The sequence below is a fragment of the Somniosus microcephalus genome, unplaced genomic scaffold (assembly GCF_052327205.1).
Source record: "Somniosus microcephalus isolate GS21.2 unplaced genomic scaffold, FLI_Smic_1.0 unresolved_chr3, whole genome shotgun sequence".
Classification (NCBI taxonomy): domain Eukaryota; kingdom Metazoa; phylum Chordata; class Chondrichthyes; order Squaliformes; family Somniosidae; genus Somniosus; species Somniosus microcephalus.
In genome coordinates this window covers 34758424-34785268 of record NW_028225181.1, presented here as the reverse complement: position 1 = coordinate 34785268, position 26845 = coordinate 34758424, and the positions used below count along the sequence as shown (strand labels likewise).

Below are 26845 nucleotides of genomic sequence, written 5' to 3'. Positions count from 1 at the left end.
GGACAATGCAGAGAAACTCCAGCATGATTTGGACAGGTTGGGTGATTGTGCAGTTGCATGGCAGATGCAGTATGAAGTGGATAAATGCAAGGTTATCCACTTTGGTGGCAAAAACATGAAGGCAGGCTCTTATCTGAACGGCAATAGATTGGGGAAACGGAAAGTGCAACGAGAGCTGGGTGTCCTTGTGCACCAGTCGCTGAAGGTAAGCATGCAGCTGCAGCAGGCGGTTAAGAAGGCAAATGGTCTGCTGGCCTTCATAGCGAGAGGATTCGAGTACAGGAGCAAGGATATCTTGCTGCAGTTGTACAGGGACTTGTTGAGACCACACCTTGAATATTGTGTGCTTTTTTTTCGCCTTATCTGAGGAAGGATATTCTTGCCATGAAGGAAGTGCAGCGAAGATTCACCAGACTGATACCTGTGATGGCAGGAATGATGTATGAAGAGAGATTGGGTCGATTGGGAATTTTTTCATTAATGTTTAGAAGAATGAGAGGGGAATCTCATTGAAACTTATAAAATTCTAACAGGACTAGACAGTTTAGTTGCAGGAAGGATTTTCCAGATGGCGGGGGAGTCCAGAACCACGGGTCACAGTCTAAGAATAAAGGGCAAGTCATTTTGGACTGACATGAGGAGAGTGGTGAATCTGTGGAATTCTCTACCACAGTCGGCCGTTGAGGACAATTCATTAAATATATTCAAGGAGTTGGATATATTTCTTAAGGCTAAAGGGATCAAGGGATATGGGGAGAAAGCAGGGACCGGGTACTGAATTTGGATGATCAGCCATGATCTCATTAAATGGCGGGGTAGGCTCTAGGGGCCGAATGGCCTACTCCTGCTCCTATCTTCTATGATTCTATGGGTCCCAGAGCCGACATCATTGTGCTGAGTGTCAAAGCTGCCATCTTTGTGCGGGGACCAGTGTCGGCATCTTATTGCTTGGCGGGAGATCCTGAGCGACCATCTATGGGCGATGCCCCAGAGCTGCCATCTTTTTTCAGAGACAGAGAGCCGCCATCTTTTTGATGACGGGAGCGCCTGAGCAGACATCTTTGTGCTGGCATGACAGCAAAATACTGCAGATGCTGGAAATCCGAACTAACAAGAGAAAATGCTGTAAAGACTCAGCAGTCCAGGCAACATCCGTGAGAGAGAAATAGAGTCTGGGCAAAGGGTTTCAACCTGAAATGTTGACTCTGTTTCTCTCTCACAGATGTAGCCAGGCCTGCTGAGTTTTTCCAGCATTTTCTGTTGTTGTTACATTTGTACTGGCCCCTGGGGCCACCATCTTTGTGCCGGGCTCCGGACCGCCATTATTAAGCCGGGCATCAGGGCCGCCATCTTTGTGTGGGTATTGCGTTCCGCCATTTTGAGCAGGGCCCCAGATCCGCCATCTTTGTGCTGGGTGGGTGGGACAAAGCCGCCCTCATTGTGTGGGAAGCGGGTGCCGCCATCTTTGTGCAGGGCCCCAGAGACGCCATCCTTGTGCGGGACACCAGATCCAACATATTTTAGCTTGGCAGCTGAGCCACCATCTTTGTGCTGGACAGCGGAGCCGCCAGCTTTGTGCGTGGTCCCGAGTCGCCATCGTTGTGCTGAGCGCCAGAGCTGCCATCTTTGTGTGGGGGCCCCAGAGCCGCCAACTTAGTGCTGGAATCCGGAGGCGCCATTATTACGCTGTGCTTCAGAGCCGCCATCTTTGTAAGGTGCACGGGTGCCGCCATCATTGAGCGGGTGCCCAGAGCCGCCATCATTCTGTGGGGTGCCAGAGCCGCTATCTTTGTGCGGGTGCCCCAGAACCGCCATATTTTTGCTGGGCAGCAGGGCCTGTGCTGCCGTTTTTGTGATGGGGTCGGGAGCCGCCATTTATCTGCTGGGCTCCAGAGTCGCCATATTTGTGCTGGGCGCCAGAACCGCCATTTTTTTGCGGAACGCGCGGGTGCCACCATTTGCATGCGGGGCCCCTGAGCTGCCATCTTTGTGTGGGGCAGGGTTGCCACCATCATTCTGCGGGGCGCAGGTGCTGCCATCTTAGTGCTGTACCCCAGTGCCTCCGCATTTGTGCAGGTGACCCGTGGCTGCCATCTTTGTGCTGTGCCTCAGAGACGCCATATTTGGGCTGGAAGCCAGAGCCACCAATTATGTGCGGGGACCCAGAGCGGCCATCTTTGTACGGGGTGCAGGTGCCGCCATATTTTTGCTGGGCCCCAGCCCCGCCATCATTGTGCGGGACGCGGGTGCCACCATATTTGTGACAGGCGCAGATGCCACCATTTTTGTGCATGGCGCCAGAGCCGGCATCTTTGTGCGTGGTGCCACAATATCAGAGCTCTCAAGTATCAGGCTGCAAAGACTCCGCTTTTTCTCATGCTTTAATGAATTTTACAATCAGCATAAAGGGATATTTCCCCATATTCTTCAACTGCTCTCTGAACTTAGTCTGGGCCACGGCATAAATCCCAGTGTTTATGCAGCAACTCATCAGCTGCAGCCCGAAACCCAGTTCCATTACATAAAAAGGTAAATATACAGACTGATACCCAAACCACAGCATCCGGTTCCATATAGAATACACCATAAACACTGCCCATAACAGGATGAAATTGCCGGAGATAACAAGCAGTAAAATGATGGATTTCTTGCGGCTCTCCATCTCTGGGTCTCTGGGACTCTCCCCGCTGCTGGAACCCCGGAGTCTCCTGCGGGCTCTGCTGGCCATTAAAATATGTCTGACTGTGACAGCATTGAGCAGCAGAATCACCACAAATGGGACACACGGGGTGAGAATATAATGAAGGAACTCGATTGTCCAAAGATGTGCGGGTTAGGTTGATTGGCTATGATAAAAAAATTGACCCTTAGTGTTAGGGGGATTAAATACGTGGGGTTACAGGGATAGGGTGGGATATGTGTTGGTGTAGGGGTTACGGGGATCGGGTGGGATATGTGTCGGTGCAGGCTCGATGGGCCGAAATGGCCTCTATCTGCACTGTGGTGATTCTGTGATTCTGTGATTCCCCAGACCTGTGACAACTGAGCATAGTGATGAATATCACAAAACCAGGGTTCGTTCAAAAGTGAATACCGACCTGAGTACATAAAATACCAGGTGATGTCCTTTAAACCGTTCAGTACAGTCACTGTTCCCAGAACCACAGCCGCCGTTTTCTCAGTGCAATATTTAGTTTTCAGCTTCTGGCAACAAATGGCCACAAATCGATCAAAGGTGAAAGTGACGGTGAACCAGACAGAACAGTCTGTGGCTACAAACAGCAGGACGGCATGGAAATTACACACGGGGATGTACCATATGAAATAAAACTGTTCACTATAAACAATTGGAATGTGCCTCAATATCAGGTCGAGGATAACGACCAGTAGATCTGCCGCTGCCATGGCCACCAGGTAACGAGTGACACATTTGGAGAGACCGCACTTTCCCCGAGACAGGATCACAATCGTCACTAAGTTAACTGTGAGGCAGAGAAATAAACAGAGAAGTTATACATCAGGCTGGGAGCAAAAGCAGCAGTTTCATGGAATTCGGGTTGAAATCTGCAACTCATTACCGACATTAAGTGATCTAATCTAATTATAATGCCCGTGGAGTTGAATACAGGTTTTTTTTTGTAAGAATAATCGGGAATACATTGTGAAATCAATAAATGAAATAGGAATAAATACAATATGAAAGTAACAGATGTTTGATCAAGGATAGATTCAATGATCAATCTATCTTTAGCCCAGCAGACAAATGCACCGCTCGAGGCACCAGCGACACAACGGACCAGAACCTCTCAGGAAGACTTCGTGTCCCGGGATCAGTCAGCATTTGGAGTGGTGCAATTCACTTCTGTGCCCGTGTGTTAGGGGAGCAGGAATTCCCGCTTGGATTCCTGCTCCTGGTTAGAATATCCATTATATTTTGAACTGAAAATTAATGCAACAACAAAATACAGAAACTGCAAACTTAGCATGCAATAATTACAGACAATTGTATGTAAAATGCACGGATGTAATATGACAGTGCTAAAGAGATTTATCCTTGTACTTTTCCTCCTGTTGTTTCGAACAAGTGCAGAGAATATTAGACGAGAAGATATCAAAGGATTCTTATCCTCAGTACTTCAGTTACAATCAGCTGGGATTGTTTATCCTGAAGTACAGCAGGATGCAATAGAGAATCACTCTGCGTCTCTCTGACAGATTCACTGCACTGTGACAGACGGGCATGGGGTTCAATTGTGAATTGAAAACAATGATTGGAATTAAATGTATTGAAATCTGGCTGAATGAAGATTATTTGAGAAAGTAAATTATCCTCATTATCCTACTTTAACCACCAGAAGCAGTGCCACTAATGCAGAACTGGAGAGGGTGGGAAAGGAGACACTGACTGGAACTGAATGATTAGCGGATATTTCAGGCATTTAAAGATGTGAATGTGATCTGCCAGAGTTTGTTCCTGTGACTCAGTAAGTAACCATACCGAGCATTAGGTGAAAACCAAAGCAAAATAATGCGGATACTGGAAAACTGAAACGAAAACAGAAAATGGTGGAAATACTCAGCGGGTCAGGTAGCATCTGTGGAGAGAGAGAGTGAAACAGAGTTAACGTTTCAGGTCGATGACCTTTCTCCATTAGGTGAAAACTCTCCTAAAGCAAGACAGCATTCTTCTGATTTGATATTAATGATCAGTGTATGTAGTACACTGACATTTGCTAATGAAAGAGTCACGTCCAATAAATGCACTTGAGTTGAATATAGAACATTTGAATCTTGGTAACTCGATATCACGTTCAGAATCAATAGCTGACAGCAGCGCGGATGGGATGGGGAACGACAAAGAGAGAAACACAGTTAAACATGCGGGCAAAAAGTCGGGTCATTAGTGCCTCCGCTTAGTGCCTTGGGGAGGCATTAACTGGGCGCTAGGAGCTTAGCACCCGTGCGCGGCTATTTGAGCGGCACTCGCGAAATTGGACAATTGTTTTGCAGCGGCGCTAAAGACGACTATCATAATCTCCTGCACCCGCAGTTCCTGACATCATGCGAGCATGCAATGCCTTGGTAGTCCCCGGTGCTAATATTGAGTTGCATCCCCTGCCTTTGCGCCTGCCACTAGGATCGACAGGTAGAGGGGAATGTTTTCAAGTCGTGAAGGGGCTGGGGGAGCACTATTTAAAGGTGGCCGCTTCCTGCCTATTGTTGTCAGCAAAATTTTTGGTACACTCTGGTTGAGAGGCAGAGAGATGTCTGGAGTGATTAAGCACTAACCGAAGGTGTTTTGGGTCTTGAGAGCCACTTTGGTGGTTCATTTTTATTTCACCTTCCTTCTAACCATATTTAGAAGCTTTGAAGCGGCTCCACTAATTCGGGGCATCGCCGTCATCCAGCTTCACCTTCGGAGGCAGCAGAGACACAGAGACAGAGAGAGTGGCAAACATTGCCAGAGGGAGGAGGGCCAACAGGTCACTGCACAGGAGACCTTACCCTCCCAGGATATTCAGCGACCAAATCTCCTCCTATATCCATTTGTCTGAGGAGCAGTGTTTCCAAAGGCTGCGCTTCAGCAAGGAGGTGGTCACTGAGCTCTCCCACCTTCTGCAACCAGATCTGCAGCCTCAGCTCAGGACCAGGACGTCTCTGTCAGTGGCACTGAAGGTGACAGTGGCTCTGAATTTCTAATTCAGCGACTCCTTTCAGGCTTCTACTGGGGACACAGCGAATATCTCCCAGTTAGCTGTTCATTGTTGTATCAGGGAGGTGACAAAGGCTTTGTAGAAGAGCAGATGCCAGTACCTCTCTCGCCATGACCCGGGACAAACAGCACGAATGCACATGTGGCTTTGTGAGGATAGTGGGCTTCAATATGGTTCAGGGCGCCATTGAATGCAGGAATGTGGCATTGTGGGCACCTCATGAGAATGTGGAGGTGTTCTGGAACCACAAGGCCTTCCACTCTCTGAATGTTCAGTTGGTCTGTGACCACAGACAGCTCATACTCGCCCTCAATGCCCGCTATCCTGGCAGCAGGCATGATAATTTTATCCTGCGCCAGACCGGTGTCGCGGACCTCTTCCAACCACCGTGTCAACCTAGTGGATGGCTCCTCGGAGACAAGGGTTATCCACTCTGCACCTGGCTGATGACACCGCTCCGTAACCCCAACACCCCTGCCGAGCTGCAATACAATGAGAGCCATAGCGCCACCAGGAACCTCATAGAGCAGACGATCAGTGTCTTGAAACAACAGTTCCGGTATCTGGACCATCAGGTGGAGCCCTGCAGTGCTCTCCCGAGTGATCACCCTCTTCATTGTTGTGTGCTGCATGCTTCATAACATTGCAATCATGAGGATCCAGCCATTGCCACCAGGGATTGGTGCACCACCTGAGGAGGAGGAGGAAGAGGGAGAGGAGGAGGAGGAGGAGGTGGAGGATGATGAAGAGGGGGATCAGCAGCACCAATGTGGGAGGGAGGCACACAATGTTTCCTCTGTGAGGGCCGTCCATGAACGGCTCATAAGACACCGATTCTAACCCCTTACTGAGAAGATGGCTTCTGGGATGAAGAAGCACATCATTGAAAACATCCTGCACCCCCTATTGCTGGGCAAAGCTGCAATGAGTCAAATCAGAAAAGATTTAAAGTAACAATAAAAATAATATAGTTATGTTACCAACTCTGACATTTATTCAGGACAAACAATTAGAAACAAACCCAACAATTCATGAACAAACAAAACTCGTTCTCACAACATAGAGGTGAACAGCAAAACAGTCAACAAATAGTTGAATAGCCATTAATGTGTGCAGTCATGTGTTTGTCAGATGTGCCTACCACAGCTGAATAGCCATTACTGTGTGCAGCCATGTGTTTGGCATATGTACCTACCACAGTTGAATAGCCATTACTGTGTGCAGCCATGTGTTTGGCAGATGTTCCTACCATAGTTGAATAGCTGTTATCGTGTGCAGCCATGTGTTTGGCAGAGGTGCCTCCCACAGTATATTTTTATTCGTTTATGGGAGGCACGGTGGCATAGTGGTTAGCACTGTTGCCTCACAGCACCAGGGACCCGGGTTCAAATCCGGCCTCGGGCGACTGTCTGTGTGGAGTTTGCACATTCTCCCCGTGTTTGCGTGGGTTTCCTCCGGGTGCTCCGGTTTCCTCCCACAGTCCAAAGATGTGCGGGTTAGGTTGATTGGCTATGATAAATTGACCCTTAGTGTTAGGGGGATTAAATACATGGGGTTACGGGGATAGGATGGGATATGTGTTGGTGTAGGGGTTACGGGGATCGGGTGGGATATGTGTCGGTGCAGGCTCGATGGGCCGAAATGGCCTCTATCTGCACTGTGGGGTTTCTGTGATTCTGTGATTCTGTGATTCTCCCTGTGTCTGCGTGGGTTTCCTTCGGGTGCTCCGGTTTCCTCCCACAGTCCAAAGATGTGCAGGTTAGGTTGATTTGGCTATGATAAATTGACCCTTAGTGTTAGGGGATTAAATACATGGGGTTACGGGGATAGGGTGGGATATGTGTCGGTGCAGGCTTGATGGGCCGAAATGGCCTCTATCTGCACTGTGGGGATTTCTGTGATTCTGTGGGCGTCGCTCGCATGGCCAGCATTTATTGCCCATCCCTAGTTGCCCTTGAGAGGGTGGCGGTGAGCAGCCTTCTTGAACCACTGCAGTCCGTGTAGTGAAGGTGCTCCCACAGTGCTGTTAGATAGGGAAATGGGGATGGCAGAATCATCAGCAGCTGCCGCCTGAGCTGCAGTCAGAGTGGGAGTGGAGCGGAGAATTAAAGTGACAAGCGCTCCACTCTCACTCTGACCTCTCTGTCCTCGGCCTCTTACAACGTAAGCTCGAGGAACAGCTCTTCATCTTTCTATTAGGCACTTTACAGCCTTCTGGACTCAACACTCAGTTCAACAATTTCAGATAATATCCTCGGCCCCTATTTTTCAGGCGGCAGCTGTTGATGATTCTGCCATCCCCGTTTGCAACATTTAACCACTCCTGCCTCCCACCCTATCACAGACCGTCCCTTTTATTATTTCCTCCCCTCCCCCTTTCCCTGCCCCTCCACCTGCTTACATTCTGTTACATCTCTAGCTTTTTTCAGTTCTGATGAAGGGTCACAGACCTAAAACATTAGCTTTGTTTCCCTCTCCACAGATGCTGCCTGACATGCTGAGTGTTTCCAGCATTTTCTGTATCTACCTTACGCCTTCTTGGATTCTCTCTTAGTCTGACCCCACCTAATACCGTACTATATCATACCCTACTGCTATCTGTCTCTCCTAATCCTGTGTGCACCTTGTTTCTCCTTTCTAATGACACATCCTGGTGCCCAGCCCCCTGGCAGATTGGTTTAAATGCTCCCCAACAGCACTTGCAACTCGCCCCCACCATGAGGTTATTGGTTCCGGCTCTGTTGAGGTGCCACCCGTCCGGCCTGTACAGGTCCAATCACCCCCAGAACCAGTCCCAATGTCCCAGGAATCTGAAGCCCTCCCTCCTGCACCATCTCTGCAGCCACACCTTCATCTGTTCTATCCTCCTATTTCTAAACGCACCAGTTCGTGGCATCAGGCATAATCTGGAGATTACTACCTTCATGGTCCTGATTTTTTATCTCTTTCCTAGTTCCCTATTATCTGCCTGCAGGATCACATCCCTCTTTCTACCTATGTTGATGATACCAATATGTACCACGATCTCAGACTGTTCAACCTCTCCCCTCAGAATCTTCTGCAGCCATTCAGTGACATCCTTGACCCTGGTATCAGTGAGGCAACATATCATCCTGGAGTCACGCCTGCGGCTGGAGAAAAGCCTGTCTGTTCACCCAACTATCTAACCACCAATCACTATTGCTTTCCCGATGCTCCTCCTCCCCCTACCTACAGCTCAGCCCCCTGTGGTGCCGTGGACTTGGCTCTGGCTGTACTCCCCAGAGGAACCATCGAATTATAGAGTGAGATGCCCTCAGGGGACTCCTGTACTACCTGCCTGGTCTTCCTTGTGTGTCAGGGGATCACCCATTCCCTCTCTGCCTGTACACTCTTATACTGTGGGGTGACCACCTCCTGAAACGTGCTATCCACGGAGCTCTCAGCCTCAAGGAGGCACCTCAGTGATGCCAGCTGCTGCTCAAGCTCCAAAACCCATGGGAAGTGTCCTGGCGTTCCCACATGGCACAAGAAATGCATTCCACGGGACTGAGGTGCCCTGCCATGCCTCTATTTCACAGAAATCACAGAAACCCCACAGTGCAGATAGAGGCCATTTCGGCCCATCGAGCCCGATTCCCGTAACCCCTACACCAACACATATCCCACCCTATTCCTGTAACCCCACGTATTTAATCCCCCTAACATTAAGGGTCAATTTATCATAGCCAATCAACCTAACCCGCACATCTTTGGACTGTGGGAGGAAACCGGAGCACCCGGAGGAAACCCACGCAAACACAGGGAGAATGTGCAAACTCCACACAGACAGTCACCCGAGGCCGGATTCGAACCCGGGTCCCTGGCGCTGTGAGGCAACAGTGCTAACCACTATGCCACAGACTATTAACAGAAATAAACTGAAGACTTAAAAGAATCACCATCTACGCACCATTTTTCTTCCTTTTCAGCGTCTTCCCTTGTGCTGACGTCACTTACCTCGCCTCCTTGCACTTGCTCCCTCCGGGTTCTCTGGCCTACCAATAAATAAATGGTCCTAAACAGCAGGACCTGAGAGATGATCCCAGTGATGGAACGATGGGACTGGCATACATGACGTTGCTCCCACCTGAATCCAGGAATTTAATTCCAAGGGCCACCTAGATTGCACTGCTCCCGCCTCAGTCCAGGAATTTCATTCCCAGGGATGCCTAGGTTATACTGCTCCCCTCTCAGTCCGGGAATTTCACTTCCATGGCTGCCTGGATTACACTGCCTCCGCCTCAATCCAGGAATTTCATTTTCAAGTCCGCCTCATTTACACTGCTCCCACCTCAGTCCAGGAATTTCATTCCCGGGTCACCTAGATTACACTGTTCCCAGCTCAATCCAGGAATTTCATTCCCAGGGCCACCTAGGTAACACTGTTCCCATCTCAATCAAGGAATGTCATTCCCAGGACCGTCAACTTACACTGCTCCTGCCTGAGTCCAGGATTTTTTTCCTCAGGGCCACCTAATTTTCACTGCTCCCACCTCAGTCCATGAATTCAATCCCCCATTCATTCAACTATTGCCAGAAATTAGAAAAAGAACAACATTAAAAACAAGAACAACATGTTTATAAAGAGTGACCTAACCCAGACAAACATGTCATCATGTTTGACCGAGGGGGGAAGAAAAATTAAAATGTTGATAGGGTTGATACAAAGGAATCAAAGGAACACATTTAAAATGTTAACCAATGAGATAAATACCCTGTAAGCACCTCAATACTCCATGAAACGCTGTGGAAACATTGAACTCTCACATAGTCATACTCACAGAACCATAACTATCCGTCAACATTCCCGAAACCTTCCTCACCGTACCAGGCTGTGTCCTTTTCCACTGGCAGCACAGGCCCACCAGAGGTGGGGGGCATAGTGTTATATAGTCACGTGGGCGAGACCTTGTGAGTCCTCAACATTGCCTATAGATTAAATAAAGTCTCATGGCTTCCAGTCAGATATGGGCAGGGTAAATTCCTGCTGATTACCACCTACCGCCCTCCCTCAGCTGATTAATCTTAATGGTGAACACCAGTTGATGGGAGCACCGAGAGCAGAACGGCCACAAATTATACTCTGGGTCGGGAGGGGGAACCTTCAATGTCCATCAGAAAGAGTGGCTCGGAAGTACCAGCATTATTAAAAAGGGGAACAATAGAATATGCGAGAAAACTAGCAAGAAATGTAAAAGCAGATTGTAAGAGTTTCTACAAGTATGTAAAATGGAAAAGAACAGCAAAAGTAACCATTTGTCCCATAGAGGCTGAGACAGGAGAAATTATTATGGGGAATAATTAAATTGCAGAAACGTTAAACAAATATTTTGTATCTGTCTTCACAGTAGAAAACACAAAAAGCATATAAAATATGGCAGGGAACCAAGGGTCTAATGAGGGTGAGGAACTTAATGCAATTAATATAAGTGGAGAAAAAGTACTACAGAAACTAATGGGACTAAAAGTCGACAAATCCCCTGGACATGACGGCCTACATCCTAGGGTTATAAAAGAGGTGGCTGAAGTGACAGTGGATGCATTGGTTTTGATCTTCCAAAATTCCCTAGATTCTACAATAGTCCCAGCGGATTGGAAGGTCGCAAAAGAGGGAGAGAAAAAACAGGGATCTACAGGCCAGTTAGCCTGACATCAGTCATCGGGAAAATGCTAGAATCCATTGTTAAAGAAGTGGTATCAAGTCACTTAGAAAATCATAACATGATTAGGCAGAATCAGCATGGTTTTATGAAAGGTAAAGCGTGTTTGACAAATGTATTAGAGTTTTTTGAGGATGTAATTAGCAAGGTAGATAATGTTAAGGAGAATTTCAGTATTAAGGACTTTGCAAAGACTGTCGGGATACTTGACATTAAAACTGGTTGACAAAGGGGCCCCCTGAGCTCGCACGTAGGCTGGGATGAGATAATGCCAGCTGCAGTTTTGTTATTGAACGATTGTGGTCACCTTACAACGAAAAATAGGTTGGACTTCTGCTTATCTTGTCTGCGGCCAGAGGCCCAAAGGAGTTTTAACATATGGCCATCGCTTGTTTAAGAATATGTAACCATTTGCTTAAGAATAGATAACCGTTTTAGATGTCACGGGGTGGCGCTAGAATTATGTAATCAACCGTCTAAGTTGTTTTGACTCCTGTATAAAAGTAGGTGGCTTGAGTGTACAAAACGAGAAGTGTGGCGATTGCACACCGGGTGTATAGCTGCTTCTCCCAGAGCTCTGCAATAAAGCATTCTTTTACTTTGCCATTCACTCGTAGTCAGAGTTTTATTGACTTCAAAAAGCTTCTGTTGGGATCGCGTCGACCTAGAATATCACCTGGCCCGCTTAGCCCCAAATTAGCTACAACAATAAAGGGGAACCAGTGGATGTAGAATATGTCCTTTTCAGAGCAGAGAATCTGAAACAACATAGAATTATACAATCATAGGAATTTATGGCACAGCAAGAGGCCATTCGGCCCATGGAGTCTGCGCTGGTCGCAAAAGAGCTATCCCCCCTAATCCCACTTTCCAGCTCTTGGTCCATAGTCTTGTAATTACGACACTTCAAGTGCGCATCAAAGTACTTTTTAAATGTGATGAGGGTTTCGGCCTCTACCACCCTTTCCAGTAGTGAGTTCCAGGCCCCCACCGCCCTCTGCATGAAAAAATACACCTCATCTCCCCTCTAATGCTTTTACCAGTTACTTTTAATCTATGCCACCTGGTTATTGGCCTTCTGTGAAGGGAAGTAGTTCCTTCATATCGCGGCCCTTCATAATTTTATACAGCTCAGTTAAATCTCCCCTCAACCTGCTCTGTTGCAAGAAAAATAACCCCAGCCTATCCAATCTTTCCTCATAGCTAAAATTCCCCAGTCCTGGCAACAAAATCGTAAATCTCCTCTGTACCCTCTCTAGTGCAATGGCATCTTTCCTGTAATGAGATGACCAGAACTATACACAGTACTGCAGCTGTGGTTAAACTTGTGTTTTATACAGTTCTACCATAACCTCCCTGCTCTTATAATTTAAGCCTCGGCTAATAAATGAAAGTATACTGTATGCCTTCTGATCCACCTTATCTATCTTTCCTGATATCTTCTGGGATCCGTGGACATGAATTCCAATGTCCCTCTGTTGCTCTGCTTTTCTCATTACCTTACCATTTATTGTGTATCCCCTTGCCTTTTTAGCCCTCCCCAAATGCATTATCTCTCACTTCTCCGGATTGAACACCAATTGCCAATTGTCTGCCCACCCGACAATCCATTGATATCTTCCTGCAGTCTACAGCTTTCTTCTTCATTATCAACCACACGGCCAATTTTGCATAATCTGCAAACTTCTTAATCGTTGCCCCAACATTGAAGTCTAAATCATTGATAAATACCGCAAAAAGAAAGGGACCTAGTACTGAGCTCTGCAGAAGCCCACTGAAAACAGGCTTCCCGTCTAAAAAACACCTGTCGACCCTTACACTTTGCTTCCTGACACTGAGCCAGTTCTGGAACCAACTTGCCACTTTCCCTTGTGCTGTGGAGTATTTTCAGCCAACACTCGACACAAGGTTTTAGTTCGATAGTCAAGTTGTCTTTATTGCACCGGTGGGGATACAGTCTTCTCCATCTTAGCCAGACATTTCCAAATTGTTACAGAAAACACTACGGCCTAGAGATTCAGTGGGCTGCGCCACCAGTTTGCGCCCAAAGACGGCACTCAGTGGCTTTAGCGCCACTGGCCACACCTCCCGCGATATTTAGCGGGGCGCTAATGGCGGCATTAGCCTGTAGCGCTGCGCCGCCACCAATGACGTCATCGGTGTGCGCAGCACCCCACTCCCGCCCCGATGACCATATTTGGTCACGCCTGCCACTTTAACGCCGGTCGCAAATCGCGGGTGATATGCCGTGGTGCGGTGAAGCTTGGTGCCGAGACCCTGGGCCACAGCATTCCAGAGCTCGGAAGAGAACTGTGGACAGCAGTCTGAAGAAATGTCCGCCGGAAGGCCGAAACGTGCGACCCACGAGGAGAGAAATGCTATGGCGACATCAGCGGACGTAGTAGGCGCCAGAGGAACTGCCTCTGGCCATCTAGTAGTACGATCGACCATGGTGAGGATGTGTGTGAGCCCCTGTGACAGTGGAAGTGGCCCGACGTGTTCCACGTTGTCATGGTCGAATCGACGTTCTGCTACTGCGAACGTGGCCAATGGGGCCTTAACATGACATTGCACCTTAGACGTTTGACAGACGACGCAGTTGTTAGCCCAGTCGCAGATATCCTTACGCATTCCTCTCCAGACGAACTTAGCCGACATTAATTTTTGAGATGCCTTCACGCCAGGATGCAAAAGCCCATGTATGGCGTCAAAAACTTTGCGGTGCCAGGCGACTGGAACGATCGGGCGGGGATCTCCCATGGAGACATCGCAGAGTAACGAGGTGCCTGCAGCGTGGAATTGCACATCGGCCGGTTGGAGGCTAGAGCTGTCGGTGCGATACGCCTGTGTTTCCGGGTCGGATGCCTGATCGGTAGCCATGAGGGTATAATCGATGCCCAGCTGGACCGCCCGTACGGTCGCGCGAGAAAGGCAATCCATTACCAAGTTGTCCTTGCCAGCTACGTGTTGGATGTCTGTCGTGAATTCTGAAATCAAAGTTAGTTGTTGCTGCTGTCGAGCCGACCACGGTTCGGCGGTCATGACCATGGTGAAGGTCAGTGGTTTGTGATCTACAAACACAGTGAAGGGACGTCCTTCTAACAAAAAACGGAAATGGCGGATAGCCAGGAACAGCGCCAGCAACTCCCTGTCAAAAGTGCTGTATTTGCGTTCGTTGCGCCGGAGTTGGCGGCTGAAAAACGCTAGTGGTTGTCATGTCCCGTTGGTCCACTGTTCCTGTACAGCACCTACGGCATAGTCGGAAGCGTCGGTGGTAAGGGCGATGGTGGCACCTGGCAGAGGGTGCGCCAACATAGTTGCATTGGCTAGAGTGGTTTTTGTGTTGTCGAAAGCATTGTCCATTTCGACCATCCAGGCTATTGCATCCTTTCCGGCCTTGCATTTGAGGGCCTCGTAGAGGGGCTGCATGAGTTGTGCTGCCTTGGGCACAAAGCGGTGGTAGAAATTCATCATGCCCAGGAATTCTTGAAGAGCCTTGGTGGACTGCAGCCTTGGGAATGCCGTAATTGCGTCGATCATTGACTGCTGCGGAATTGCGCCCTCCGAACTAATGCGGTGGCCCAAGAAGTCAATCTGTTGTAGGCCGAACTGACACTTGGCCGGGTTGATTAAGAGGCCATGTTGGCTGAGGCAGCGAAAGAGGGTGCGGAGATGGCAGACGTGTTCCTCTTTGGTAGAGCTGGCTATCAGGATGACATCAAGGTAGACAAATAAAAACGGAAGATCCCGCAGGACCGAGTCCATTAGTCGCTGAAAAGCCTGTGCGGTGTTCTTGAGCCCAAAAGGCATCTGTAGAAACTCGAACAGTCCAAAGGGAGTGATGACTGCAGTTTTCTCTACATGCTGCGAGTGTACGGGAACTTGGTGGTAGCCACGGACGAGGTCGACCTTGGAGAAGATTGAGTTTCCCACCAAATGGGCGGAGAAATCCTGTCTATGTGGGATCGGGTACCGATCGGGAGTAGTGGCGTCATTAAGGCATTGGTAGTCCCCACATGGCCACCATCCCCCGCCAGGCTTCGGGACGATGTGGAGAGGCGACGACCAGGGACTATTCGACCGGCGAATAATCCCCAGCCGTTCCATCATGTCAAACTCTGCCTTCGCAGCCGCGAGCTTGCCGGGTTCCAGGCGCCGGGCACACGCGTAAACCGGAGAGCCAGTCATAGTAATGTGATGTTCGACACCATGCTTAGTGGCGGAGGAGGAGAAAGTGGGCTTGGTCAGCTCTGGGAATTCACCAATAGGCGAGTGAACTCGTCTGGCGAGGACAACGCGCAGGATACATTGTGCGATGTTGCAGAACTGTGGAAGCCAGGGCTGGAGTGGAAGGTGGCCACGTTAACCAATTGACGATTTCGTACATCCACCAAGAGGCTTTTGGCGCATAAGAAATCCGTGCCGAGGATGGCTTGCGAAACCTTGGCTGCAATAAATTCCCACTGAAACCGTTGCCCACCGAAGCACACCTGGACCCGCCGTTTGCCAAAGGTATGAATGGCCCCGCCATTAGCTGCCTCGAGGGAGAGGCCGTGCCTCCCAGACTGAATATCGAGTGCTGAGGCAGGAAGGATGCTACACTGTGCCCCGGTGTCACATAAAAAGCACTGGCCCGAGAGGGAATCTGTAATGTAGAGGAGTTTCCTGGAATTTCCAATCGCCATCGCGGCCGCGGAATGGCCCTCAGACTCGGTCCTCCTTTTCTGGAGTTGCTGCTGGTGTTGATGTCGTTTTTTTTTTCAGGCGCAAAACTGCAGGGTGGGCGGCAGCCTCTGGCTTTCGCGCCGAAACGGGCGTGGTAAAAGCCCAAGCCGGGGGCTGGAGGCATCGGGGCAGCGTTCACGGTGGCGCGGTGCCTCGTGGTGGCGCAGTGTTGCTGCGTGACCGCATAAATCGTATCTGCTTCTGCAGCAAGTGCTGCGCAATCTGTGGCTTCCGATCTGGCGAGGGCAGCCTGAACCTGCTCGGGTATTGACTCAGGAATAACTCACGAAAGAGGAAACATTGTGGCTCTGAGCCAAGGAGCGTGAGCATCTGGCTCATTAACTCAGATGGCTTGGAATCACCAAGCCCGGGCAAAGCGAGTAGCCGGTGGGCATGCTCTGCCTTCGTGAGCCCGAAGACCTGTATTAACCGCGCTTTAAGAGTATTATACTTGCTGTCAACCGGGGGGTTTTCGAGCAGGCTGATGATCCGTGAGGCCGTGGAGCTGTTGAGTGTGGAGACCACGTAAAGGTAACGGGTCTGATCTGCGATGATGTTTCGGAGTTCGAATTGTACTTCTGCTTGTACGAACCAGGAGGCCGCCTGTTGCTCCCAAAACTGTGAAGCTTCAAAGCCGCGGAGTTCGCTTCCATATTTCATTGCGCTTCGCTTCTTCCGCGAAAATTGTTCACGAAAATTCGGTGTCACCACTGTAGGAATGGCTAGATTCCTAACTAAAGGACTGAGGTCAAGTCAGTCTATCAAACAAACGATGTTTAATACTAATCAACAGAGTTTGACACGAAAACACAGGAGAACTACATTACAGGTATGTACTCTTTGCTGGCTCCATGAGGACTGGCTGAGGCGGCTCCCCAGCCTGACGTCATCACGTCATCATGTTTTCCCGCCGCTGGAGGATCACATGATCAACGTGATGACGTCATCACTGTGGTCTCATTCTTAAAGGGACCGCGCTATGTACATGCAATGATATGAACAAAGATACAGATTCATTCTGTAGCTAATAATTTGTTAAAGATAATTATGTACATTAGATCAGAGTCCCCTGTTAGCTCCGCCACACTATCACTAATATATGAGAAATTATGCCGATCCATGGGTGTATGTTGACATTCATCCCCCAATCCCACAGCTTCTCATACCACAGGACTTCCTGTAGCTCTAATTCTATGTCTCTTTCTAATTCCCCAAGATTCCTTTGCAACACAATGTATTGCTTCACCATCTTACTTAAATCCTCTTTCATTTCTTGCAGATCCACTTGCCGGCGGGTTATTGGGGCCTCTACTGGCTCTTCATAATTGACCAACTCGTCCTTTAGACTAACTGGCACATTTAGTTTTATCTCCTCCCTTGAATGTACATACACCAATCCGGTGTGTCCAATGCTCACAGGGATCTTTGGCGTATAGCAGGTGTTAGGCATAGTGATTGCACATACAAGGTTACTACATTGGTACTCAGTCTCTATGGTGGCTATACAATACACCCTTTCGCCTCTATATCCCGAGCAGGTGTGATGGTGATCGACATGTGATAATTCCAACACACACCCCTCTGTCTTATAATAGCTGCACTCATCCATAGGGCCTTCTCCTACCGGATGTGGGCATATCATAAGCGTGCCTTTCCCGTGGCATCCGTTTAGGAGACTCCTCTCATAGTACCATTATTTCTGATGGCATAGGTATCAATTGGATAATATTGGAGGTATGTCTCACCACTCACTATGCTTATGTTTGTTACCTGGCACCGTGGGTATGGAGTCATGTCTAGTCCCACCACTGGTATCAGGAGTACCATGCCTATCATTGCTGTCACTTCTGCTTTACATTTTTGTATTGCCGGATATACTCTGGTTATCCCTTTGAGGATGCAAGCACTCAGACGGCCTGGATTATGGCTCACGCCATAGAGCTATGTGCTGTTAATCCTATCTGGTACCTCGCCTTGCTGTATCTGTGCCAGATTATGTTTTAACTGTCCGGTGTTCCATTGGCCATAGACATGCCACAAGCCTCGCCCTACCTCTTCTTTTGCCTGTTCCTTATCTCTATTGTTTAGTTTGTTGATAATGCTAGCATCGTACTCTTTAACCTTGATTCCCTCGAGTAATTTTCTTATCGTGTGTCCTCCTAACTCTGATCCTTGTCGAACCAAACCAGTTTCCTTCTCTAAAATCTGTTGTAATACCCTTTGTAGTCATTCTACACGACTCTGGACTGCATGTATATCTAGGGAATTAAAGAATGATGTCCCCGTGTTTATTCCCGTGAGTTTATCGATTCCTAAGCTCATCTTAATCCTTTGGTGGAATGCAGCATGTACCCTAAAATTAGTAGCCCCTTTCGCATCAGCAGCTTGGTTAATTACATTCTTTATCATATACTAGCTGGAGGTGCCCGGCGGTGCCGAGGCATTTTTGAGGGCATGTTGTTGTTGGAAGAGAGAAAGCGCGCGAGTGGGGGGGGAGAGAGAGCGCGAGTGGGGGGGGAGAGAGAGCACGAGTGGGGGGGAGAGAGAGCGCGAGTGGGGGGGAGAGAGAGCGCGAGTGGGGGGGAGAGAGAGCGCGAGTGGGGGGGAGAGAGAGCGCGAGTGGGGGGAGAGAGAGAGCGCGAGTGGGGGGGAGAGAGAGCGTGAGTGGGGGGGAGAGAGAGCGCGAGTGGGGGGGAGAGAGAGCGCGAGTGGGGGGGTGAGAGGGCGCGAGTGGGGGGGAGAGAGAGCGAATGTGGGGGGGAGAGAGAGCGCAATTGGGGGGGAGAGAGAGCGCGAGTGGGGGGGGAGAGAGAGCGCGAGTGGGGGAGGAGAGAGAGCGCGACTGGGGGGGAGAGAGAGCGCGAGTGGGGGGGAGAGAGAGCGCGAGTGGGGGGGAGAGAGAGCGCGAGTGGGGGGGAGAGAGAGCGCGAGTGGGGGAGGAGAGAGAGCGCGAGTGGGGGGGAGAGAGAGCGCGAGTGGGGGGGGAGAGAGAGCGCGAGTGGGGGGGAGAGAGAGCGCGAGTGGGGGGGGGAGAGAGAGCGCGAGTGGGGGAGGAGAGAGAGCACGAGTGGGGGGGGAGAGAGAGCGCGAGTGGGGGGGAGAGAGAGCGCGAGTGGGGGGGGGAGAGAGAGCGCGAGTGGGGGGGAGAGAGAGCGCGAGTGGGGGGGAGAGGGAGCGCGAATGGGGGGGAGAGAGAGCACGAGTGGGGGGGGAGAGAGAGCGCGAGTGGGGGGGAGAGAGAGCGTGAGTGGGGGGGAGAGAGAGTGCGAGTGGGGGGGAGAGAGAGCGCAAGTGGGGGGGGAGAGAGGGCGCGAGTGGGGGGGAGAGAGAGCGCGAGTCGGGGGGAGAGAGAGCGCGAGTACAATTCTCTAGTTTTAGTAAAACTTTCACAATATCCTGGTCACTTGAACATAGTTGAGTTCATTAGCACTGGTACAATTTCGTGTCTCAGGTGACCATACAATTGTTCTCCCTCGGTAAATAATACTTGTCCATTCATAGGTCCAGCTTTCATATCTGGACATTTTAGCATCTTTGGTTCGCTTGTCTCTTCTTTCTGTGTATTTGGGACATGGTGCTTCTTCATCATGTACTTGTCATGTAATGTGGGATGTCCCTTTGCTTATTTCGTGATGCATATGATTCCCATCTATAATCCCACCTTCATGGTGAAGTTTCCCTGTAAATTAAGCAGAAGCCTGGTCGTCACCAGAGGTTAGTTTTTCTCTGGTGTTTATTCCATTGTTCCTGTGGTGTTTAAGATCAGATGGGTTATTGCTATATCGTTTTAATTGGGTCCAATGTTTCCATCTACCCTTTCCCCTCATATCTATACATGCACAACTAACACTGGTCATGATAACCTCAAATGGTCCAGTCCATCTAGGTGAGAATCCCGATCTCTCAGTTAATATTTTAACAAATACCTGTTAGCCCACCTTAGGTAGGGGCTCTGAGGCCCCCTGCTTTTGTGTATTTTTATCTCTGATGTCTTGTCCTTTAATTTCTTGTTTGAGCTCTTTCAATTGATTATCCAATGTTTGTACGTATTTCCTAATTTTATCTTTTAAGGTCCATGTTGGCTAGAAATTCGGCTGTTAGCGCCACCGATTAATGCCTAAAGAGGTCGAGAAGTGGTGCGCTAGACAATTTCCGGGTGGGCGCAGGTAACCTAGTGCCTCGCCCCATATTGAGCATGCATTTAGCGCCGGTGCTAAATCTTAGTGCCCGCTCATGGGCGCAGGCAGATTATGACGTCATTTGAGTGTGCAACGCCTTTTGGGAGCCCCGGACCAGAAATTCAGTGGCGCCCCCCTCCGTAGCGCCTGGCGCTAATAGTGACAGCTTAACTGGAACCTTACCAAGTCGCTCTCGGGCTGGAGGAGCGTTATTTAAAGGGGACTGGTGTGGTTTAAAAGCGGCAGCCATTTTTGGAGCACAACTTCCTCGAGAGCTACAAAGAGTTGCTGAGCTGCACACTGAGAGCCATTTGACCACTGAGCCAGCGCAGGCAGACGAACTTCAGCCTTCTGACCATCACCTTGCTGTTGGTGAGCCTTAGCAACGGGGAACCTTCCTGTGTGCACTTATTATGGGGGCTGCATTGGAGGGGAACGTCCTGCTGCTGTATCATCTGCAATGGGCACTGAGACACAGGGAGAGAGTGGCAGGCATGGCCAGATGGAGGAGAACCAACAGACGTCGCCACACCAGACCTTACGCTGCCAGGTTTTCCGACAGCACTTTTCCTACATGAACATGTCGGAGGAGCAGTGTGTCAGAAGGCTGCGATTTAGAAAAGAGGTGGTTACTGAGCTGTGCCACCTGCTTCGGACAGATCTGCAGCCTCAGATAAGATGTAGGACATCTCTGTCGGTGGCTGTGAAGATCACTGTTGCCCTGAACTTCTACGCGAGCGGCTCTTCTCAGGCTGCGCGTCAGAGGCTGATCAGAAGTAACTTCTAGGCCCCTCTCACGGAATGCTTGCTGCCATTCCAAGAACAGGAATGGAACCGGTCTGATACCCCCAAGCCTGTGAAGGGCAAGATGCATGTAAATAGTAGACATGGCCATTGTATAGGAGACATGGCCATTGTAAATGAAGAAAGTGTTTCATTACACAAAATGTGGTTCCTTTAAACATGAGAAAGCTCTGGCAACAGAAAGCAAAACTAATACACTGACACATAACTGACTCTCACACCCGGGAGACTGTCCAAAACATAACTCACATTCCGACCATCTTCCTTGGCCTTGATTCCACTGCGCCAACCAAAGCATCCAATGCCCCATCTGTGAGTCGTTCCACCCTCTGCCTCACCCTTTCCATGTCTTGCTAGGCTGGTGCACCACAGGTAGGCTCCCACCGATTTGAAGGCCTACAAGGCAGTGAGTGTGTCTGGTGATGCCAATTGACCTGCCCCTTTAAGAGCTGGCCGGCGCAAGTGTGTCTCGGGGAAAGTGATTATTGACAGCACCTGCGCTGCACCCCGCCACCGTGAAATTGGGTTGCGCCACCGGGTTAGCACCTTAGGAGTCTCGTGCAGCGCCTGATTTAGTGCCGCAATCACCTTCAGGGGCGCTGCAACCCAATATCGCGCTAGGTGGCGCTAAATTGCACCTGGCGCTAAACATAGCGCTTTGCCAGGACTAGCGCCCCAAGTGGGGCGATACCGAATTTCTAGCCCAGGCCTAGGCTATAGCTAGTCCCCCACTAACAGATGCTAATCCTTCTGGCAGACATATTGATTGTCCAGTCATGAGTTCATATGGTGTCAGTCCGGTCACCCTGTTTGGGGTGGCTCTCAGCCTCATCAGGATACACAGAAGGACATCCACCCATCCCTGTCCGGTTTCGGCTATGGCCTTGCTTAAGGCTGTTTTCAGGGTTCTGTTCATTCGCTCTACCATACCTGAGCATTGCGGATGATAGAGAATATGGAACTTCTGTCTTACTCCCAGTAACTTACAAGCTTCTTTCATTACTTTTCCTGTAAAGTGGGTACCTAGATCTGAATCTATTTGCAACGGGACCCTCCATCTCGGTATCACGTCGTATGCAAATATTCGGGCCATAGTCTGAGCACTGCAGTCTCTGGTGGGGAATGCTTCCACCCATCTTGTAAACTGCTCTATGATCACCAGGCAATATTTCTTCCCTCTGCTGATATTCTACCTACTGCTATTGGTGTAGGCATCTCTGTGTCCGCTGCTGTTCTTGCTGCCTGGTCAGCTAACATATTTCCTTTTTGTTGCTCGCTCACTATCTTATGGTGTGCGTTTATTTTGATCACTGCTACCTCCTCATGCTCCATGTGTCCTCATCCAGAGGTTACATATCCTCTCCTATTCCACGCTATCATATAATCATTTACTACCCCAAACGCATATCTACTGACTGTGTATATATTTACTCGTTTTCCTTGTGCCAATTTCAATGCTTCCATGAGAGCCATTAGTTCTGCTACCTGTGCTGAGGTTCCTCCTTCAAGCCCTCCCTTTGCAACTGTTTCTCCATTCTCAGATACAACTGCCCAACCGTCTGTGGCTCCCTATTTATATATCAGCGAGATCTGCCTACATAAAAGGTGTTTTCAGGATTATCAAGGGGCGATTCTGATACGGTTCCTCTGACCTCTTCTTCAATTACTAACTGACACTCGTGTGCCTCACCCTCTGATAGTAATCCCTCTGCGGTGTTGACTCTATGTTCCCTTATAATCTGGACTGATCTGTCCTTAGGTATCAATCCTGCTTCCCAAGCTGCCCTCCTTCTGTCTGATACAGCCTTCATTTTGCCTGTGTTTATCAGGACCACACTGTGTTTTGCATGTGTAATATCAGCTGTCCTGACATAGTGATGGGCTCGCAATTCCGCACTGCCCATGCGGCGCAGTCGAGGGCCACCATGCATCTTGCCATTCCTTTAGCCACGGGGGTTTGTTGGGAGAAGTAATAGGCAATTGGCCTCATATCTCCCCCGTACTCTTGGGTGACTACAGCATAATAGAAGTCCCCATCTATTTATAATATATATGGAATGGTTTGATTATATTTGGCAATCCTAGTGCGGGTGCGGATGTCAGGGCTGCTTTTAATTTTGCATGAGCCTCGTCCTGCTCCGATTCCCATTCTATCTTATCAGTGGCGGGTCTCCCCCCTTTAACTAACCGTTGAATCGGCTCTGCACATCCTGCAAAGTCTGATATAAAATTCTTGCAGTAGTAAAATAGTCCCAACACTTTTCTTACTCTGCGGACAATAACTGGCCTTGCATTTCCTTTATGGCTGCCTTTCTTCCCTGCGGGAGTGCCATGCCCCTGGCTAATTTCGTGCCCTGGATACTTTACTTTGGACAGTCCAACCTGTGCCTTTTTGGTGTTCACTTTAAAGCCAGCCTTCTTAAGTGTCTGGAGGGTGGCTAATACCGCTCCCATGTGTCCTTTGGCATCCTCTTTTGCAATCGTTATGTCATTGACATATTGAAGTAGGGCGCTCTGGTACTTTGATAGGTCTAACTCGTCTAAGGCTTGACTCAGTACATGGTGGAATATATTTGGACTTTTGTGGAACCCCTGTGGGACCCTGGTCCATGTATACTGTCTATCCCCGACAGTAAAGGCAAAACTCCCTTGTGATTCCTCTACCAATGGTATAGACCAGAACACGTTCGCTATATCCAAGATTGTAAATATTTAAAAGTCTGGTTTCAGACCATTCAATGCAGTCTACACAAATTCACACCAACCAGAATTTCACCGTGGCCACAATAAAAGTCTGGTTTTAATAGGTCAATTAACCTCATAACTCCAATCCAATCCAGGTCAATTTTTTTTACCTAACCAGTTTCACTTGAAAAAGAAAGAAACCATAGCTTCATTTTCTTCCAGGCACATTGGCAACTGTGATTTCAAGGCTGTAGCTTATCTTTTGTAAAATGATTAACAAACTTAAAGCAACACACACTTGTCCTTCATTCAAGACCAGTCTTCAAAGGGTTAAACAGCGTTTAGCTCTCTGTACAAAAGAGTGGGTGGAGCTAAAACAAACACAACAGACATTCTCTTTCAAAGACATTTTCTTTTCAAAGACAGAAAACTTCCACACTTTTAACACACACTTTCACACAAACTCAGATTCCAGCATTCCTTTTAAGATTCCTTTCACTCAGCAAATCCTGGATTTTACTTGTTTTGGACAGAAACTGATATCATCTGTGTTGATAAAGCGTTCATTTCTTCCTTATTCCCTTTCTCAAATTACTGGTACTCGGGTACAATTTTGGCACCAGTTTTTGGTCCAAATTCAAGTACGTCTACTCAACTCATAATATGTCTGAGCCACTAAAATGATGGCTTTTTCTTCCTTTAATGCTGTTTCTTTAGCCCACCATTCTCTTTGTTTGGCTGATGGGTATTTCGGTTGCCAATTCTTTTTAACAATTTTGTCAATTAATCTTTTATTGTTGTCCGCTAAATAGCGTGTCAGGAACCCCAGCTTTCCCCACCTGAGTTTTTCACTCCCCATGGTTAATGGTTGTCAGCGGTACGTCCCGTACTTTACTCTCGCAGAGTGAGACGGTACTTGCAACAATTTGTTCTGGCGATTTGTTGTCAGAGGTACACTTAGCACCACTTGCAACTCGAATTGTCAGAGGTATGCTTTAGACTTTTTCTCCAAAGTTAATGCACTACTTGCAACTCATACCCTGCCTATACTTCCGCGCATTTCACCCTAACCCCAAGACCGCTTGACTTATCGATTCAAACCTTTTAGTTCTTTGATTCCAAAGGGGGTGGTGGACACAAGACGGTGTTGCCTTGCCCTAACTGTACGTGGTATTTAAAAGTACTCACGTTTTTGGCTCATCTTCACTTGCCCGTGCCTACCATCCATGTGGATCCTGTTCATGATGCCAATTGTTGTGGAATATTTTAAACCAACACTCGACACAAGTTTTCAGATCGATAGTCAAGTCGTCTTTATTGCACCAGTGGGGAAACGGTCTGTTCCCTCTTAGCCAGACCTTTCCAAATTGTTACAGAAAACATGACATTTTTAACATTACAATAAGCATGGTCACCTCATGTTAAATTCATTCCTGCCACTTGATTGGATCTTGGCCTGTATGCACCTTCACGGATTGGTTACCAATCCTAATATAAACATGTATAAGCTGCCCCTTCAATCAATCACTCAAACTGCTGAATGCTAATTAAAAGATACCTTGGAATGCGAACCTAGGCAACAAAGTTCTTACGGGCAGTTGAAACTCCAGAAACTCTGTTTCCACTTAATATTTTTTACATCTCTCCAACGGCCAGCTATCTTTGACAGCATCTTTATGGATGTGGTTTTTCATGTTAGTCCCTGCCCTTACACTATTCAGTTTAACTGCCAGCGATGTCAGTTTAACTCTTTGCCCCCTGCACCTTGGATGCCATGGGTTTTTACTATTTTGACCAACCTGTCATTTGGGACCTTGTCAAAGGCTTTGCTAACATTTATGTGAACTACATCAAATGCACTACCCTCTTCGCCCCTCCATGTTAAGTTCTGAAAAAATTCAATCAAGTTACTCATGCATGACCATCCCTTAACAAATCCATGCTGTCTGTCCTTGATTAATCCGTGACTTTATAAATGCCGATTTGTACTGGCCATCGGGATTTTTCCAATAATTTTTTACCACCGAGGTTAGGCTGACTGACCTGTAATTACTCTCTCAGCCTATCCCTTTCTCCATTTTAAAGAACGGTGCAACGTTTGCAGTCCTCCAGACCTCTTGACCATATCAGCAGCCAGAGAGGATTGGAAAATAATGGTCTGAGCCTCCGCTATTTCCTCCCTTAACTCTCTTAACAGACTGGGATACATTTCATCCGGGCCTCGTGATTTACCTGCTTTCAAAGATGCTGAACTGCTTAATGATTCCTCTCTCACTAAATTTATCTGATCTAATATTTCACATTCCTCCTCCTTAACTACAATGTGTACACTGTTCCTCACTGCTGTGAAGACAGACACAAAGTATTTATTTAGATCCATACCCACGTCTTCCGCCTCCACTCTGGTTAGTGTTTGGTCTCTAATAGGCCCTACTCTTTCCTTAGTTATCCTTTTGCTCTTTATATATTTATAAAGCATCATTGGGTTTTCCTTGATTTTACTTGCCAATTTTATTGATGCCTTCACTATGTTTTCCTAATTTCCTTTTTTTATTTCACCTCTGCACGTTCAATACTCCTCTCGGCTTTCCATAGTATTGAGCTGTCGGTGTCTGACAAAAGTTTCCGGTTTTTGCCTTATTCTATCCTATATGCTCATTGACATCCAGGGGGCTCTAGATTTGGGAGTCCCTTTTTTATTTTTGGGAACATATTTGCTCTGAACCCTGACTATCTCCTCTTTGACTGCCTCCCATTTCTGTGACACTGATTTCCCTTCAAGTAGCTGTTTCCCAGACCACTTTTGTAAAATCACATCTCAGCTTAGTAAAATTGGCCTTTCCCCAATTGAAAACTTTTACACCTGCTTTATCTTTGTCCTTTTCCATAAGGGGAGATTCAATATAGATGTTGAAAATCATGCTGGCTTTTGATAGAGTGAGTCAGTTTCCAGTGGCAGAATGGTGGGTAACCAGAGGGCACAGATTTAAGGCAATTGGCAAAAGAACCAAAGGAAAGATGAGGAGAATTTTCTTTACGCAGTGAGTTGTTGTGATCT

General features: G+C 48.3%; 1 protein-coding gene across 1 annotated transcript in view; it reads right to left on the bottom strand.

Moving 5' to 3' along the window:
• Window positions 1-2374: 2374 nt before the first annotated feature.
• The window catches only part of LOC147091359 (putative G protein-coupled receptor 139), a 130958-nt gene continuing 106487 nt past the window's right edge, over window positions 2375-26845 (bottom strand). The window contains exons 2-3 of the mRNA XM_085976516.1: window positions 3034-3482; window positions 2375-2809 (exon numbers count right to left, since the gene is read on the bottom strand). Coding sequence (XP_085832642.1) covers window positions 2375-2809; window positions 3034-3482 — 884 coding nt within the window. The remainder of the gene's footprint in view (window positions 2810-3033; window positions 3483-26845) is intronic.